General features: G+C 37.5%; 2 protein-coding genes across 2 annotated transcripts in view; both read left to right on the top strand.

Annotated features, from left to right (window-relative positions):
- The window catches only part of LOC126857270 (uncharacterized), a 203,536-nt gene that overhangs the window by 28,763 nt on the left and 153,709 nt on the right, over positions 1 to 21,064 (top strand). The window contains exon 2 of the mRNA XM_050606511.1: positions 8,253 to 8,386. Coding sequence (XP_050462468.1) covers positions 8,253 to 8,386 — 134 coding nt within the window. The remainder of the gene's footprint in view (positions 1 to 8,252; positions 8,387 to 21,064) is intronic.
- LOC126857277 (ITG-like peptide) overlaps positions 1 to 21,064 on the top strand; it is a 295,970-nt gene that overhangs the window by 136,162 nt on the left and 138,744 nt on the right. The window lies entirely within an intron of this gene.

Below are 21,064 nucleotides of genomic sequence, written 5' to 3'. Positions count from 1 at the left end.
AATAACAGAGCGGGAAAGTCAGTGCATGCAAACGTTGCCAAGAGCACTAATCGGGACCACCTACCACTTCGCGATTTCATAATCAACGCCCGTGGCACGAGGACTACTCGGTATACAGTATGTACATACTATTATCTCCGACATTCGAGTTTCAATTAACGTAGAAGAAAAGCCTTCCAGCGATCTTTCGACTCGGTGAATCTACGGTGAATTACTGATTAACGTTTGGACGGAACTGCCCTTTCGTCTTATGGAGACATACGCCCGCTATTGATTCTTTTTTAATAATTTTTTGTCATTCTAAATTTTAGTTATTTTATTATATTTTGCTTTTGCTTATCGTTTAAATGCTTTTTGTTGAGAAAACAAATTACCAAGAAATCATTTGCTCTAAAGTAGAAATTTTTTTTCTAAATTCCTTTAGCTTGACTTTTCTATGAAAGTACTTCACAGTTTCTGCTGTCGTATAATACAAAAGCAAATCGTGCGAAGCGAAGCAGCAATTTTATCGTGACACGGAGACGATTCTTTTGATGAATTGACTATTCCTGACAAATAAATCATTGATGTGCGGTGCGATCGTGTTATTATCATTGTCAGTATATCTATATCTTTCTTCTTTTTATCGGTTCTCATCGACAGGAGAGTCGCGATTTTACGGTTCGTCAGTCTCGCATCAGTCGAATGTGAAAAGCCATGCCGTTACGCAAAGGAGCTGAGCAAGGATTTACGGTATCACGAAAAGTTTTCTTCGCTGTAAAATAATGCTAGATGTCATTAACTACGAAGGCTCGGCTTTTTCACAGCGTTTAAGAATAAAACGCGATTGTTTGATATCGAATTTTATGTTCTCTAAATTCGAGATAAATAAAAAGAATTCGTATTTTGATATTCACGTTTAGCATAAATATATAAATTTTATGATTGCTCTAATTGTCAATATGATGATTGGGCTGTTCGTTTTTTATTTTGTTTTGTCATTTTATTTCAAATATGTTTTCAATTCTCGTTAGTTCGAATGACACTTGTCAGATGTTTTATGAAATTTGTATATTATATTTTGTGCGAATATAATATAAATATATCGTGGTTTGTATGCATACTATTAGTGGAAAGCAATCAAAAAGAATAAAAAGAATAATTCAATAATTATTTGGAAAAAATTATATTTTTAATATGATTAAATATTTGTGTTTATATAATTATAACATATTATAGGAAAAAAATGAGCTTTATAAAAAATATAATTAAAATATGTAAAAATATATAATATGTATGGATAATTTATAACAAATAATTTTTAATTTAAATTTTTATTATAGGATGAAAATTTTATGAATAATTAGAACGTAATAAGTAACGTTTCAATACTGTTATTATATTCAATTATCGTTCTATCATGTAACTTGTTACTTTAAAGAAATAAGAACAATCTGTTTTAACACCTATACACAAGAAATAATGGACATTAAGTATTTACGCTTCACCAGCTTTGCAAAGCACGATTATTAGAAACCATCCTGGAAATTGGAGAAACTTGCGTTAATTGCTCAAATGTCGAAGAAGAAATCACGGCGTATGAAAGACTCTGATGCGTTCGTTTACATCTAATATAAACTGAGCGTCGAGCTTGACTAAAGAGAGTAAAAGAGATGAAGCTCTCGGCATGGCGTCTTTCTGCCGCGAGGAGAAAGGGGCGGTATTCAATTCGCGTGAACCTCGCGCGATGGCCATGACCTCGATTCGGCAGGTGCACACTTCCTTCTGAGATCGTTTCGGTGATAATTGTCGATCGTCGATCATTTTGCGGTCGTGTCGGCCGTTACGTGCGCTGCGTTATCCGCGTCAAGATACTAGTAGAAAGTTGCAGCGAAAGCGATAGGCAAAAGTGTGATACGGCAGCCTTAGAGCGTGTATTCTTTCGTCGCGGATTAATTTCGCGGACGTAAACGATCGCGAAAGAGATCACGACGTCGGTTTTCGCAATTTCGGGTTTGCGTTTAAAGATCCGTTCTCGCAAGCAGCGAACGCGAAACACTCGGCTCGGATTTCTTGCCGATTTTCGAGAGCTCGCGGAGCGCGCTGCTCTTAAATCAAAGAATTCATCACAGTCCGCCAATTAAACGGTCTTTGCCGTGGAATTTCTGCGAGCGCTTCCGAACCTTGTATGCATATCAGTCACCGCTGCCTGAAAGTTTCTCGAGGTTAGCTCTCAAACGATCCGATTTGATCGATGTTGTCCTTCCTCCTCGGTAGCCGTGCGTTCTCACCCCTTCCCTACGGGACGTCCGGCGAGTCCTTCCTTAATGCGTCCTTGATGAGAGGCAACCTCGTGAGAGCCTGCCAGGCCACCCTTGCCTCGATTACCTGGCTTATCGATGCCAGCGATTATTTCGCTCGTCACGTTCGTCATCGTCTCTGCGGGGTCACCTGGCTGGAAGCTTTTTATCTCTGCCAGCACCGTAAAGGCGTGCACTTCGACGAACCCGTGGACAATGATTTCTCGGAAAAGAGCGTGCACTATCGTCTTCGGATATTATCGTTTCTTTTTCTGCTCTTCTAATGAAAGATAAAACTTCATAAAACATTATTATTATTTATTATTATAAAGCTGCAATAAACAATGAATATATATATATAATAACGAAGAAAAAATAATAGTGTTTTACAAAATATCGCATTTTAAACATTATAAATAATTTTATAAATCTGTAGCTCTTTACAAATATTATTGACTTTAAATAATGCAAAATTAATTTAAAAAATGTGGCACTTACAGTTTTTATTTATGTCAACTCTTCCCAATTACTTGTTCTGATTTTCTGATGAAAGATATTTCGTGAAATATCACTATTATTCGTTACTGAAGTGTGCCGGTCAATGCAACATGACAGTTGGCAAAAATCGCAAAACGACCGGCTCGTAACTCCGGTCGACGTTTTCATACTAACGGATGCTGAACGAGAGAGCGTGCAAAGCGAGAAGCACGGTATGATAGGAGAGCATAGATCGTATGCACCTCGAAAAGGCTCATGTGTTGTTGCTGCTGCCTCTACTCTAAAAGGCTAGCCGACAAGACAGTACGCGCGAAGGGGGGCCCACGACATTAGAGCCACATTAACGCGCGCACTCATCGACCAGCTGGTACCCTATCGGGTCAGCTAATTACATGCCGATTCTGAGATCACTCGTACAATGCCGTGTCGACATACCGTTCTCCTTCTCATCGGTAACTGTAGCTTCGACAATCGATACCTGAGATCGTTGACTAGCGACAGTGAATTCTCTCTCGAAGAATATTTTTTTTTGTTTTAAAGAGTCGACATAAATTTTTTTTACGTGCGCATTTATACGAATATTATTTTAATATTTAATTGAAATTTATTTTATTAAATATTTCATTTAATTTCTAATTGATAATTGTGTGAGACGTGAAACTTGTTACTGAGATAATATTAATTCTCGCAGATTCCTTTATTCGTCGCATAACTTGATAACATTTAACTACCATGATATTATTATTTGAATATATATATATATATATATACATCGAATATATATTTTGACACTTGGGAATTTATCTTTTTTAGAATAAATACGTAAATTGAGTCTATGAATCATCATAAAATGGATTCGTCACTCGAGGGTATTAAATATTTATTTAATTGATCCCAGTATCTCTTCGACGAGATTTCGCGAAAAGGTTTCATCGGTTGCACGCTGCCAATAATCGCGCGAGCCGCTAATCGTTGCTCGCTAGTCGCGAATAGCATCCGACTATTCGATTTACGACTGGTTTGCGAGCGCTCTCGCGATCAATCGGTGGATTCGAGTCGAGCGTTTTTGTCTTCGCGGTACGATCGATCGAGATTACGGGGAGGAGCGCGGGTGGTACAGTTTATGCGACGGCGGAGGCAGTTGGTTGCGTCCGCGCGCGCTTGGTCGATGCGTGTAGGATTAATTAGACGTTACGAAATTGCAGTGTGTAGCCTCGGGTAGTCGTGATGGATGCAATCCACCGGCTCGTATTTATTTCTCACGTGCAGTCGTCATGAAGTATCTCATTGCATGGCTTGTTGCGATCTCGATCGTCTCGATGCGGTTTGTTGCAAGAGAAGCTAATCTTCGAAATTATCTTTGATCTAAAATTTTTGTACCTCGCTCGCGTTGTCGCGGCTTTTTTTAATGACGATTATTGCCACACATTTGACTCAATTTAAAAATTATCGGCAATATTCCGTGGCGAAATGTACATAATTAATATGGCTTGGGGATTCGACGAAATTTTATATGAGGAAAGTTATAGACTTTAATATATAGAATATTTTTTTATATTTTATATTTAATCTATTTAAATTAATTCGGAGAAAATTAACCGTGACGCTTTTACGACGAAAAATTTGAAAATCGCATTAAATGATCGTAACTGATTATAGGTGCGATTGCGATTCTGTATCTCATACTAAGGGAATCTACTCTGAAATTTGTTTGTGCGTTGAAACATGGCGATCTTGGCGTAGCTTGCCGTTGTTACCAGCGGGAGCTCTGTCGGATATTTATTTGAAGTTTGACTCCCACTGCGTCCGAGGAATTTGAATGTTGAGGTACAATTATATCCTTAGGGAACAAAGGACTTGCTTGTTATTACAGCGCATTTGAATGAAAACTCTTGCGCCAAGAAATGTATTCATCGTTTGTTGGATTATTTTGTGGGATTGTTGAATGTCAATGGATAATTCTTTTAGCAGCTACTGGATATAATAATGAACTCAATGTTCCTCTTAGGAGTACATATTATTTTCTGCAATTAGTAGTTGTTAACTAAAAAACAATTAAATAATGAAGTTATTTTGAGTATACTAATTGCTATTTAAATTAATTCGTGTTTTTTTTTTTTTTATTTTGAAACAGAAGCAGACATTCTCTATTTAATTAATATTTCTGAGAGAGAAAGGGGAACTTTCTACTTTATTGTTTCTACTATAATATTACTGGGAAATATTCTTAAAATTTACATCATACAATAGATATATTTTTTTTTTATTTCTAAAATATATTATATATTCCATTGTTGGAGATTTTTGGATGATTTGTATTTTGCGATCGTTTGAACGTCACGGTGCTTTTGTGTTATTATCGAGCGATGTCGCCTGAAGACGAGTGGCAACCTCGACAAATCTTTTCTACCCGTCGAGTGCGGCAGTTCGTAATGGCAAACACGCTGCAGGCCTGCCTTCGGCTTCTCGCGAAAACTGTCGGCCGTTGTCGTCGGCGACGTTGCAAGCCGCTGATGACACTCTGCCGGCACTTGAGAGCGGGCCGCTGTGTTGCGGTGCTTAGTTTTCTCGAAGAGGGTCGACCCTTGTCGCGGTCGCCGCCGATCGTCGGTGCCGTCGTCGACGACAACGACGATGATTACGACGTTCTCTCTTCGGCAATTACAGCTCAAGTGGCACCGTAAGAGACAGGTGGTAAGCTGCATCGGGTCGTCCGCGCCATCTTTAACTTCCTCTCCTTTTTCATCTTCTCCTTTTCTTTCTTTTTCTTTCGTTGTTGTATCTTCGGTAAATTTATGACAGGATATATATTTCAGTATTTATCCCCTTCGGGAGATAACCACTCGGCTCTTGATGGCCCGCTTTAAGTCATCTTTCTTCTTAATTAATTATTTTCTAGCTACCAGTATTATATCGGGAAAATTTACCGCTCCATGATCAATCTGGCATCTGTTCGGTCACTTAAATATTATATCATATAGTATTGTATAGTGCGCTTTCTCTTAACTTTCTTAATTTTTTTAATAATAGATGCATACACACTCAACAATTTGCTAGTGAAATTTTTTGAGAGCAGTTTTTTTCATCGTATTTATTAATTTTAAATAAATAATTTTTATCGCCATTTTATTATTATCGAGTATAATAAGAATTTTTTTTTCTAAGTACATCTCTAAATTTCAAATATCTATAATAAATTTTTTACGATAGTATGTTAGCAATTGATAAACGTATTTCGTACGATCTACGAATTCTATATATAATGTAATGTAAAGCATAAAAAATATTAGTATTATATTAAATCATAATAATATTGATATGCAATACGATCAATAAAATCGGAATCTGCATGGAATCTCTGCGCTTGTTGAGAGACATTTTCAACGGCGACACTTTATCGAACGATAAACGTACATGATTTGCCTGGATCCGGGTGGATCGTGGACGGTAAGGAAACTCGATGCGAGATCCTCCTCGTCGTCAAGGGTTGTGGATAATCGACTTAACGACGAGGCTTAACGACTTCGCGGTAACGGTTTCGCCCGATCTCTCCTAGTCGTCGCCGGGCATTACGATCCGCGAGAATTCTAAACTTGAGCCCGTCCACGCTGCAACTGAGCGATCGCGAGACTCGGGCTCTATAATACATGGTACGACACCATCATACGTGTCATGGGGGAATCGATCCGATCCGGTTGTAAGCCGACCTAACCATAAGTTCGCCGCGAATCGAGCGTCATGCTCGTCGAACAAGAGTACCTCGGCTCTCTGCATGCAGGAAACCCGAATAAAATGCCGGGGTCTTGATCCATGGTGCTTAAAGACTGGATTCTGTTGGCACTTTGCTCCGCAGAGACATCCTCTCGAAGGTATCTCGATTCCTCGAAGCCTGAGGTCGTCGTTCTCGTTATTGAGGATAACGACAATATTAAATTGTTTGTTTGAAAATACGTTGACAGATTGTGATGAATCTTTTATTTATGTGTGCTTAGAATTATTTGATGAGCTTTTGAGATGTTTTTCATGAAATAATTTTTATTTTTTACAAAATTTAATTAAATCTAGAAGATATAAAATGTCTTTGTTCTCTTATATTAATCTCTTTTCTCTATCCATCGGTCGCGTTTCAGCCTCACGGAGAGGCGCAGGTGTTGCCTGCTCGTTTAACGTCTTCGATACGGCGCTTACCAGACCGTCTGGCATGATATGCAAGAATTCTTCAGGAAGCGAGGAAAGATGGCGAAGATCGGTGCTCTGATGGAGCTGCTGACTCGTCCTGAAATAGGACTCGTCGCCGCTCGGCGAATCCTTAAATGTTCGCGCGCGTATCGAATCGCGCGGAAGCGGGCGTGATTTGCGGATTCTCTTCTTTCGTTGCTTTTACGAAATCGGACCGATTTAATTACAACGCTTATCACAGGTTGTTGGGCTTGTCCGATGCGCGATTTTAATGGGCACTTGCGTGATATCCGGGTTCAACGCCGCTGTGAGCGATACTTTTTCTCCTTATATACGCGCGGTGCAAATAACTTAGGTTTTGCCAATCGTGATTATCGGCTGTCACGCAAAACGTCAAAAAGAATCGCGCTCGGAATTCCCAGGACGATAACGGTCGTTGTTTCACCTCGCGGCTAATAATGTGTCATTATGTATATCGATCTTTAGTCGACCAATTTATTGTGACACTTTGCACGAACGAGCTGTGCGCGTATTGTCATGTATCATCGTTGTCGTGTTTTTATATTAATTATATGTATCCCGATGATAAGCTGTCCGCTGATTTTCTTGTACATACGCCAGATATTTCTCAAACGACGAGACATTAGTTAGATGAACGTGTCGTCAGTGCTGACAGTACTATCTTCAAACGGGATCGCACCACTTTGTAACGGTTTGTTTAATTTCATATGGCATGTTTATGTGACAATGAACTCTGACCTGCTATCAGATATCTCGTACAGTCACACATTGCATACAGATTTATAGACGAATTAGATAATTTTATTATTTAATATATTTATAATTGTATAAATGAGACTATCCCTGTTGTAAATAGCAGAATTACATATGATTTATTTTTATTGTGTATAATAATAATTATTTTTTTTATTTTTAATTTTTTAATTATAAGAAATAACATGCTATAATTAATGATTTGTGTAATTATATTATATATAATTTTATATACATTTATTACTATTATTTATTTTATATGATCGCGTTGTAATACATTCATTAATATGTTATTTATTTAATTTACTCGTCAACAGTTTTGATATATTTAATCAATCTATTACGAATAAAGTTATTTATCACGCTGCTTTTGCAATGTTATTTGTATCACCATTATGTTTTTCATGTATACATATTTTTTGTATTATTTTCAATTTCTTAAATGTATTTATTATTTGTTATTGTTGTTTCAATGTAAAGAGAAATATTTCTCTAATAAAATTCATTTTCTTTCATTTTTAGGGATCGTGACAACCTGGCGGACGGCTCGGAGCGGGACTCCCCCTGGAGTTGTGGGGGTGGCAGCGGTGGTGGCCGCAGACCCCTCACCTCCATTATCGAACACCTACGCATCTCCAAGAGAAGACTTCACAATGGTGAGTAGCACATCCAGTATATGTATCATAGTCTCCCACGGCACGTATTATTCCTTTTGCGTGTTTTTTGCATTAAGCAAGAATTTAATGAAGAGCTTTTTCGCCTCTCTCTTCAATCGCCTCATTTGTCTCAGAAAGGAGTGCGTAAAAGCACGTTTGGCACGTCGAAATGCGACAGAACTGGTTTCATTTATTGAAAGCACGAAATTATTTTTTTTTATTATTTTCTCGATAGAATGCCCGAATCGCGTGTCAACGTGCGGTCACGCGTACACGGACGTGAGTTGACTAATTGATCGGTAGCTTTTATACTCGACCGAAAACATCATAAAGTTAATTATTTCAAATTACTGTTCCGAGTTTCAATATTTTATGTCCCCTATAACGATCTTAGCCGAGCGGAGAAATTTATCGACAGCTCCGTCTGTTATTCCCGAGACGATGACTTTATATATATATCAAGCTATCTATAAAATATTTTTGTTGCATTAAAAATACAAGTAATTTATACAAACGTTGAAAATTGATCAATCTTAATGGGATGGTATGTTTTTTATACTTTTACAATATCTGATACAAGATTGTTTGAGTGGCTTGTTGGAGTACTTGTTATGTTTTCAGTAATATTATAATAAGATTTTATGTAAAGAAGAGAGATAGAAAAGCCGTGATATTTAAATATATCTCAAATTTTATACACTCCTCTACTATTTAAAAATGTTAAAAACTGATTGGCGACGCAAATTGCATGCGTAATCATCGTGATATTCGCTAACGATAGCACTAAAGAATCTAGATATATATTCCGCGCGTGATTAAAACGAACGATGGCGCAGATACCAAGCGCTATTAGTGATAATACTCGTACTAATGTTATAAACTATAAATGATTTGGACACAACGATGATTTGGAGAGGGTGAATCCGCGTGCTCTCGAAACTACGATAAATAATAAACAATCAATTGGCCAACACATACATATATGTGTATACATTAGCCAATAAAATGCACACGACTCGTTCCTTTGACGACAGCACGTCGCTTGAAAGTGAGCAGACGAGACTTCGAGAGAATCGGCTCTGCCGACTCTCCGTGATGTCTTCATCCCGGGTAATTAGAGGCACGGATGTGCATAAGCGGGACGCATACCGACCGCTTATGTGTGCACGCCGATTCTCTCGAGTGAAACGAGTGTCTCCTTCGTAACGGCGGCGGCGGCCTTTTCCACATCGCGACACTCGTCCGTATCCTGGGTGGAAGCGTACGACGGGATAGGCAACGTATGGGAGTCGGTCGAAGATGGGGTGAGAGGGGAGGGATTTCCTTTTAGAATAATACGGTAGCATTATGATTTAAAAAGATTTTTTTTTTTTAAATATATCTTTTTATATTATGGGTGGCACTACATCCTGTGATTAGACATGAATCCGGGCATCGTGAACGGAGGCGAGTCGAGAGTTTATTACGATCCTTGAAAGGAGATTTTAACCACAGGGAAGATAAAGTACAATTATAAGCGGACGTTCAGATGCACCGGTAATAATGACGATAATAATAATAAGCGATGATATAATTTTTAATTATTGCCAATAATTATTGGAGATAATTAAAAATAATATCATCGCGCTACTATATAATTGAGGTAAAACACAACGCTGGCTAAATGTCTGGGAACGAGACAGAAATATACTTTATGACAACTGTGTTATTTATGCTAACAAATAAATCGATAGCGATTTTAGAAATTTAAGAAAGAAGATGAAACATATGTCATAGTAAAAGTAAAATATATATGATGTGATGTAAAAACTTTTATGGAGAAAGTAGCGAAAGGATTACGAGCTTTACGTCAATCATATTATATATTAAAAAAAAAAAATTATAAGTGACGATAATTTTGCTAATTATAGATGTCGCTATATTAATTATGGAAATGGCAAAATGTCAGAAGCGAGAGGGAAATATATCTTGGAAAATACATAAATGTCTTTATTTTTATGAACATTAGCTAATTAGATTGTATTATTTAATATTAAAAATAAGTAAATATTTTTTTTTATTGCTTTGAACATTTACGAGACATCATAATGAAGGGAAATACCATAATGGACCATAAGGAAGGGAAAATAAAACAGGTGGTATTAAGAGAGCTTGACGCGAAGGAAAGTCTTGGACGTCAATCGCGATTACCGATGAATTTTCAGCGCGCGTCTCATTAGCTCATGCCCTCATTATTATGTTATCAATGTCCTTAGGCTCGCATAATGGGTCTTGAATATATTTATGAGGGCAATCCCCGCGCGGCGGAGCCATGCACGTACAAAAGCCGCGATCGAGTGGCCTCTCTCCGGCCTTTGTAACAATAATCCCTGCATCCTCTATATAATTGTGCCCGCGGAGGATTTATAGGGCCGGTCCGGGGCTCTGATTCTATCTAACGATCTCTGCCCATTGAGTAGGCAGCCTAGAAGCGCGCGGAGATACACTACACGCTGCCTCGGCAATAGGATTCATTCAAGAGTACCGAGACCTTTCCTCTCGATGCTGCGCGATAATTCCGCCTTTTTGAATTTCATTCGGTGCAAAGAGCAAAGGTATCACAATCTGAAATCACGATTCTCGCATATTAGACTCATTAAAATTTACGCAAATTGAAACGAGAGTACTTGATGTAAATAATTAAAAAATTAAGTTTAATAATATTCTAATTACTTTTTATTTATAAACTTTTACGAAATGATGTTTTTGCTTTTCATATATCAATCCATCTTTAATATCGATTTTTCATTAATTCGAGAAATTAATAAATTTATTAGTAAATTAATAAATTTAAGATTACAGAAATAAATTAATAATTTTATTTTATACGAATATAATTGTTGTTCGCTTAATCGAGTCTGTAAATTGACGTTTGCATTTTATTTTACAGTTTCGCGTTTTTTTCTTACAGAATCTTGTTTGCGTACAACAATATATCACATTCTATAATTTAACATTGTTGCCGTAAATCATTCGCGGATGACGAAGGCTATCGTTAAAAATCTTTCCTTCGCTTGTCGAGATAGCTGCGTGCGCGCGTGTTGTCTTCCGAGCGACAGTAAATCATTCGTCTCCACAGTTGATCTACTAATTTACATATTAATCTTTATGCCGGTGAAATTAATATGTAAATGACTACAGTCGCTACCGTCTCAATGAATCGCCACAGTGTGCGTGGGCGAAAATGAGCCGGTCTACTATATCTGAGTCGTGCTATAAATTATCTTTACCGTGTCGTACTTGTCTATGATACTATCCTGCAACATTGCTTGTGATACACAGTCTTGATAAGAATACATACATATCGATTTTTTGACAACTGCTCTTTTTCTGTAAGATACCACTGGCTTGTATTATCGCAATTGTCAGTTACAATAGAAACGTAACGCGGGAATCTTCGTGCAGAATTCACTTAAGAACTGACTGTCCGTAATTGTAATTGATAATGGGGACGTTACGACTTTTGTTTGAAATCGATGTTCTTCGTTTGAGAAATCTCCACGAGATTTTCGCATTCGATCGCGATTTTTTTTTTTTTTTAATTTCCGGTAGACGCGTTTAATATCTTGGAAGCGCTGATTCGACGGCAAGAGGTTGCAGCGCGTTGCACTATGCGGTCTACAGGATGTGCAGGGGCATACACAATTTATAATGCAATTAGAGCCTCGGATGGTAGCGTTCGGATTTATGGCAGGTAGAGAATCCGTCGTGAAGAGGCGGAGGGCGATTGGACCAAAGGAAGAAGAAGAGAAAGAGGCAGAGGCGAAGGTGAAAGAGAAGGTAAAAGAAGAGAGAGAGAGAAAGACGGCGCGGTGAACTGTCGGACCTCGATACGGGGGCTATATTCCCGTGGAATGAGTTATATGCCTCCCGCGGTAGCCAATGCATTATTTATCGCTCGGCTTTTCATTATTTCTTCGTCGTATACTTACATAGCGGATGATCCAGACTCGAAACACGCTTTCCGGCGCGGCAGTGGCGTCCGCTCGTTTGCGCTCATTTATCCTCGTAGTGGCGAGAGAGTCTCTTTTAATTTCTCTAATTTCTTATACTTCCCTTTCCAAAGTATAAGAAAAATGTAAAAGATATTTGAAAAATATCTAAAATTATCGAGTTTACATTTTGGACTCTAGATGTTTACGTTTTTTTATAGAAACGTTGATACTGTTTTAAGTACACAGATTTGATAGAAATGGATTTAAATATATTATAAAATATATAAATTTTTCAATGGAATATATTGGCGGATTTTGCGTTGCCAAATGTGCTCCTCTTTTCTTCAATCCTGTGTTTCTCGTTTGCACAAGCCTTCTTCCGCCTCTGCTCACGCGGAATGCGATTTTTTCCTATTTCTCGGCACAGTCTAGGGATGCCTCTATTATTAAGCGCTATAACTTATGTCGGCGTTATATGATGCTAATGAGGATTCTTCGCGCGAGTGGCCGCAGTTATTTACAACCGCGTATTTTTCCCATTACTGTTGAGCGCGGTAGCGCTTAATGCGCGAAGTTACACGCTTTTTAGATGGTTCCTCTTTCCACCTGTCGTTGCTTTTATCCTCGTGCTCCTCGTCTTCATTGATTCCTCGCTGCGAGCGTACTTCGATAAATGTCTCGTAAATTTCGTACAGACGATCACTTTCCGCCGGATGTGTCTTTACATATCGATAAATGAACGCATATATATGTGTGTGTGTGTGTGTGTGTTTTGTTGCCTCTCTTTATACGTTTAAAAAATATCACGAGCCAATTTATTAGCTGTCAAGATGTACTTGGCAATTAAACTCGAAATTAAAATATAATTAGAATTTACATGTTTTATTAAAATATTTATATATATATATATATATATATATATATATATATATATATATTAATGATATTTTCAAACGAAAGTGCTTTAATCTTTGGACGCTTGTAAAAAAAATGTTAATCCGGTCATTGAAGTTAGATAATGAATCTGTACGATATCCATCTTCTTAGGCACGACATATGTTTACGTCGTTGTTAATCGACACATATCCTAATCATTACTAACAACATGGGCACGAAAAATAATAGCGGTTGTTCGAGCAGAAACAAACACGCGAAATCGTCGGCGGAGCGTAACCTGGCGAGCATTATCGTGATATTAAAATCAATCGCTGAGCGGAGAGATTAATCGTAAAGCGTGCGGGTATAAATCACTTTCGATGAGGCTCACCTTCCGTGTTCGAGGAGAGGCAGGGAATTTCAATATTTCTTTGGCGTGCAAAGGGGGAGAGAGGGGATTGACAAGGGTGCAGCTCGCTCGTTCACGAAATTGAGCGCGCGGCTCGTTTCACGGCTGCTCTTACGCGCGATCGAAAAATTGATAGCAGCTTTCCGACAGTGAAGGTATACCGTGATGTGCTCCAGATAGACGAGCGTGTTAGAGAAGGATGCACGATTGAGATAAGTGGCTTTGACCTCGCCTATGCGTTACTAGGATAACCATAGAAAGTTTGCGATGAAGATAATCATTTCTCGGAAGAAAGCTGCGAATTCCATTCTCTGATGAGCATTGAATATATTTAGATGGAAGGATGATTAATTTTATTCTTTTAGAGAGATTTACGATGTGAAAAAAATAAATGTAATTCACGTAAAGAATTGCAGGGCACCCATTCCTTTGATGTATACGAGTATCTTTTTCAAGATATTTAATTTTGGTATGATAAATTTTTTTGTCAAGTTTTGCGTGAGTTATAAATACGTATAAATACATTTCGTAAAGATGTTAAATAAATATATTTTTCTTATATATTCTTTTATCTTTCAAATATTTTTGCGTATATATATATATATATATATATATATAATGATTTTTGTGTACATAAATAATCTGTGGATTATAACATTCAAAACACTCGTTCGGTGAATCAGTGTCGGCGATAAATTTAACATCGGCGAGATATTAGAAAGTCTCCCTTCTGCAGCGTTGTAAAGCGGACGAGCGCGTTTGCGGGCGTCAAGGAGGCGAAGCCGAGCACGAACCGTTAATCGCGAGCGTAATTACGATAATCGCTCATTGATTGCCCCGAGAACGTGCCTTCTGCACTTTCCTACCGCGCGTAGTAGCAGCGCGATGCATCTGTTGCATCACGATCAATCGATGTTTCTGCGCACAATGAAATCAGACAGATTCAGGCCGACACGATGAGAATTATTATACGCTACATTGAATAAATAACAAAACGTGCCTCTTCCGATTTCTACAAGTTGTTTGTAGAAAGTGTCAACACATCTAATCTATTTTATCGAAAATATTTATTAGTTGTCTCTTAAAAATTTCTATTTCTTCAATTTTTTTAAAAATCTCTTGTAAATATTACATGTATTTTTCTTTCTCCTTCTGACAATGACTTTTGCAGGCAATAACGAAATTCTAGTAGAATTATTTCTATTTTTATTGTCGTGGGGCATACCATTTATAATCGCGTTGTATTTTTAAATAGCGATATGTCGAACTGACAACTCTATGACAAATTATATCGCGAAATATTTCTGCGCAATGCATTTGTATGCTAATTCACGATGAATAATCCACTTTAGACAGATCGTCTATACACACCTTCGACCGCATTTTAAACGATTCAGTTCGTGCTTTCATAATACGCGTAGCATTTAGAACGATAAATGCAATTAATGGAAAGTTGGAACACCTGCGATTGTATGATTGACACGTGATTTAACACGGCGCCGTGTTTGAGAAAATTGATGCAGGATGCAGACTCTCGATGACCCGACGGCGAGAAATAACCCGCGGACGTCGCGAATAAAGACATTAATAAAGCGCTGTTCTCGTGAAGAAACGCGGAAGAAAGTGGGATCTCCCAGTGCAATACAATACGCAGCCAGGTCTCGGGTAAAGGATGCTGCCCGGTCGCTGGATGATATTACGGACGATGGTGGTCCCCGCTGGATGCTCCAGATGGTGGTGCTATCTCGAGACTCTGATGCTTACTCGGATATACGCGTTATCGGTCAGGCAATCGTGAGTATCGAATAAAAACGACCAGCCAGCCGCGCGGCGTTGATACGGATGCAGCGGAACAGAGAGAGGTGGATGATGCGATCTTAATGCAAAATGGAGCAAAGAAACCTTTCGCCGCTTAACATTATTCTTTTCTAGAACTCTGAATCGATAATATTTTTATTATTTTATTATTTTTATTATTTATCAGTATATTATTGCCGCAAAAAAAGTTTTGAAGGAGATAAGCGAATATATATTTTAGCGGGCTTTTTATTTAATGCGACATCTAAACGTTATTTAATTTTATTTAATTATCTTTATAGATAATTACTTTTCGTGATTTAAACAGGCTGCTAATAAGGGTATAGTGGTATAGATAACAGGATATTAGTAAACAAAAGCTAAGAAACAAGTTTTGATAAAGTCGTGATTATCAGGATATCAGCTGATCAGTGCATAAATCGCAGTTCGTATACAAAAAATCGATCTCCGGTTGATGTGCTCGAATCGTGGTTCATTGAAGCCATCGGCCAGAATCCGGTTTCTCTTAATGACTGATCCGCCGTTTCGTGTCTGCCCCGCATAGTGTCCCCGCATTGTATACCGATCAATTCGCGGGACAAAAACGCCCTGCCATGTGTAAACGAGAAAACGGAACGAGCCAGTTTACTCGTGTCTAGTCGAGCTTATATTCGCGCATCCTTCGCGAGGCCTCGGTCTGTCATTAATCGATGTCAGCTACGCGCTGCAGCCTCCTTCTCTCCTTCTGGAGCAAGAAGTCTGAAACCACGGCATGCAAGCCGGACCTGTAACATGACCTCTTCAACACATTTTCAAAGAATTAAGATATCGAGAGGAAGAATGAGTTTATCTCTTTTTCAGTTCTCTATCAGTTTCTTCCTCTTGGTGTTTCTTTGTTAGTTTATAAATATCAAAGATATTATTTATATATGTACTACAATCGAGTAGAAACATTAGATATTAAAATTTTAATTTTATATGTTTTTTATTCATAAATAGGATGATATTCGGTTTACATTTTTGTATTTTTATATTTTTACGCTTTTATATATTATCTCTTTTTTATCTTTTTCTTACAATAAATTAATTTTTTTATACATTATACATAGATGCACAGAAATATATTTTAAGCTAGATGTTACATTTGCATCGATTAAGCAGAAAGATTATTATTTATTTCGATTTTCTGATTAAATTTTTAATTTTTACATGTATAAAATTTAGTTAAAATAATAACTTGTGTTAAAAACATATTCGGGTGATGCATGGTTTCTGCAAGATACAATAGATACATGCCGTGGTTATATTCTATGGGGACAGCTAATCAGATGAGAAACACACTCGTACAAGCAGGCTATCGACAAGAGTGCAATTTGCGCATTGTTCCCGCGTTGTGCCGATATGCAAATCGCACCGTTAAAACGACGTCATTGTATTTCATTCGTATCACCGGCTTATTAACTTTGGCGTTTATGACCCCGTGAACCGCTTCGATCCGAGAGCGAGTTTTATCGTCTGTTTTATAGCGGCGCGCGCTACCAAGAGCGGAATTGAGACGGTGCAAATAGTGTCGTTTGCGAAAAAACATCCGTTATTATTGTATCCGCGGTCGGCCAATGCCCACCGGGTGCTCGGTCTCGGTAATTTATTTGAAATCGTGAAAATTTTATTATTCCATCGCATCCAATCGCGGCCGTTTAATCGCGCGCGCGCGTTGGTCGGCACTACGCGCGAGCGAACGCGCCTGTATAAATGATCGCGGATATCAGGTGAATGGAATGATTAATATTCCGCATCCTGTTATCTGCTTTAAGAGTCCCGCTTCGTACTCGAGAAAATTGCGACGCACAAAGGCGCGCCCGCAACGAACTGTTCGCGGATAACAATCGCGCGGCCTCCGCGTTGTACACGAGGACGCTAGAAAATGTAAGCATAATATGTAAATGAGAGAGTCGTATTGCTCTTCAAATGGTAGTCGAAGTGTCAGTCGTGTCTCTCCTAGCGTCGTTTCTTTGAACGCGCATGTCGATAATATCGCGGCGATCGCGATCAAATGTGATCAATATTTTCATTTGTGGGAATAGCAACGTAAATTTATTATCTGCAAGTGGATATCTCCCCTGCAATTTTTTATAATAAATTATATACAGCGTGTCACATTTTAATAATTAAAACAGTGTAAAACGCATATAAAATTTTGCTATTAAATTTTTCTGTTTTAATTTATGCTTTGTTGAGGACATTGATGTTAAAAGATGATAGTTAATAATAGGTAATAAATTTTATTAAGTCTATAATGTTATCATAAAATTATGGTCAGGATGGGTTTGACATCTTCGGAAAGTCGGTGCCAACCGATATAGTCTCGCCTCGAGCTATCAAATTCCGCGAGAATAAAGATGTGGGATACATCGGGGCGTCTCGTGAATGGAATTATTAATATTTCCCATCCTGCGCTTCTCTCTCTCTTTCTCGTGTGGCCTTTCTCTATAAGCCGCGAACTCACACGAGATACCCTTGTCGATAATTTATACGAAATCATGAAATCAAGTTTTACTACTTCCTGCCCTTTAGCTATCTTTGAACTTTCTGGCAGAGAGAGATTTATCTCTAGATAAAAATTTTTGTTTAGACAATTAATTCCCTTTGAAGGTAGTATGTTAGTAAATCATGAATGAAAAGATATAAAATTTTCTTTATTGTACATATACTAGATTTATAATATATTAATTTTAACATATAAATTTCGTCTTGACAAAAATATAGATATTTACATGAAATTTTAATTTTTTTTTTGTTATAATATATTTATATATATTTTTTTGTTATAATATATTTTAAAGAATGCAAGTTCATATTTTTTAGAAATAAATGAAATCACGTAAATATTGCTGTTCTTAAAAAGATTAAGATACCATATGCTCGATTAAAGTTTTTTATTCTTATCCATGATATTCGCCGTTGATGAAATATTTTTTTTCCAATAGAAATCTACCAACAATTTAAATTTTATTACACTTTTATGTGTGAAAAGATGCTGTGTGTGTGTGTGTGTGTATGCAAAAATGTACAAAACTCTTCGAACTATTTCATTTTGTAATAGCGCTTCTTTCAGATAATGTTTATACACGTATTAATTGATCGCTAATACTTACCTTCAAGTGTTCACGGGCTTACGTAAATATGAAATTATAGAGAAAAGCGGTAGCGTTATCACAGTAAATCGTGTCGAAATCAGCCGGTTGGGCGCTGATTCTCTGTATATAGCGACTTTATACGCGGATAATTAAGATATCCCGCATGTCGGATAGATTTATGAATATTTTCCGTGCTCATTTCACTTTCATTCTCGAATCGCGACGTTACGAGAACCACGGCAGGACGGCAGCGAAATGCGCTTGAAAGTAATGTCATATATTAATATCCTGCACTTAATTCTGATTGGCTTTAAAAGATATAATGAAAATATGGATTTCAGCGTCGTAATATCGACTCGCGCGCGTTGATCGTAAAATCTAATAACGCGAATAAAATGTTTCACGAACTTATGACATTGGCAATTTCAAGCCATAACATTCTTGAGCGCATATTCGAATTTACATAAAACAAATTAGACTGGAAATTATATCAAGACACGGTTAAATAGTTTTATTAAAAAATTGGTAAATTGCTCAAACATTTTATTTATAAGATTTGAGATTTATCGAGAAAACATGTGATTTACAGATTTATGAACCTAATATAATCATATTACGAATGACCGTTCTATAAAATGTTTCACGATCGATTTCGATGCGCTAAAAATTTTGTCACGCGCAAACTGATAAGATAATCGACGTAGCGTATTTGGAAAAAAAACAGGTAGTCACGACACCCAGGTATTTTGTACACGGGAATAACGCGAAATAAGTATTTTTATGTGGTCTTCTTTTACGACGCGAGGTATTATTACTTTAATGCATCGTTGCCGTTCGCGAGGAAGGACGGACGAATCGAAATCGTCTTGATCGTCGGCGGTAACGGAGTAGGTTACTAATGGTGGGCTTGGTGGGTCGGTGGGTTGGTAGACTGGGTTGGGCTTCTTAGAGGTCCACCGAGGTCAGCTGTGTGCGCGAAGGATATGGTTGCCCAAGGCACCGATGACATCGAGAAACGAATAACCGGGTTCGAGAGTCGGGAGGAACGAGCACGTCGGCCTGACAGAGACCTGCCTCTCTCAATGAAACGTTCCCGAATAATGATGCCAGCCCTTCTTGATTACGAGGTCATTCGCGTTCAGTGGCGTATCCTTCGCAAGTTTAAGTACTTTTTTATTTGTCGGAAAAAAAATGAAATTCTTCTGTGTGATTTAAAATTCTTATTAACTTTGAATTTTAATTTGTAAAAAGGAATGTTTATTTTTTAATCATTTAAATGGCTAAATTTATTGACTCCACATTTTTAATAAAGAAAAATATAAAAAAAATTAAGATTCATCAGTAAACACATTATACCAGCTGTGTATATCACTGTTTATATATGCGAATAATGTTGGTATTTTGTATACAAATGGTCGTACTTGACATGTGTCTTCGGCATGTAAGAAAGAAAGAGAGAGAAAACAAAGCAGATATAAAAAGAGACGACGGAGAGGAGGTGAACGGAGGAGATGCTGAAGAAGGCACGGGTCATGCAACAACAGGAAGGTTAGTAGTTGCTCGGGGCGGCGACAAGCGAGCGAACACCATCTCGCCACGGTTCTTACATACGTAACCGGCTCTCATAATAATTTTACTCGGCCACGAGGGGGACCCGGCACGACGTGCAACGTGTGTTTCCTGGAAGTTCGTCTTTTCCGTTCGCGAGAGAAAAATAAAAAATTATATGCCGGTCGACATTATATACTAGTCGGGATAGAAAAGGAGAGCAGTAGGGAGAGAGTTGATTACTACGATGTAACCGATTGTTTCGTAATTGCTATCTTATCATTATATATAATACACCAATAGGATTTGAAGATTATTATCTGTCTGTGTTTAATAATAATTTTTAGATTACTTTGCGTAGAAAAATAAAGTAACAATTTATGACAAATAATTTTGACATTAATTTTAAACTTTGTATGAATTGAATTTTTTAAAGTATTTTTTTCTACGTGTTTGCACATTTTTATTACAAGATTGTGTATTTTAAAGTCTAATTAAATAGATATTTTCATTAAATGTGCATTCAATTTTATTGAAGTAATAATTTGCAAAATAATTAGTTACTTTACCGATATTAGAACAGCAAGGTGATATTTCTGGCTACTTTTGCGCGCGGATCGTTTACACAATAGTGCATAATCATGAGCGATGATGACTGTCATCAACCGCTTGTTGTTGGTTCTGGCGCGTTATTTCAGGGTGGTCTTCAATTGCCACGGCACGAAGATGAAATTCGCTCCTTATCGCTCGCACCTGTCTAACGCCGGCATAAATGTTACGAGACTACTCGTTAACGAAATATCACATTAAACAATACGAAATATAGTATTTATCGTGGCATTTTCGTGACTTTCTCTTTTGCCAAGTTTTCGATGATTTCGATGAGATTATTAGTTGCGATGTATAAGGCAATTTGAAAAAAAAAAAAAATATAATC

This window comes from Cataglyphis hispanica, chromosome 21, assembly GCF_021464435.1.
Source record: "Cataglyphis hispanica isolate Lineage 1 chromosome 21, ULB_Chis1_1.0, whole genome shotgun sequence".
In the NCBI taxonomy this organism is placed as follows: Eukaryota; Metazoa; Arthropoda; class Insecta; order Hymenoptera; family Formicidae; genus Cataglyphis; species Cataglyphis hispanica.
Note: the sequence above shows the minus strand (reverse complement) of the source record. Positions and strands in the feature narration are given on the sequence as shown.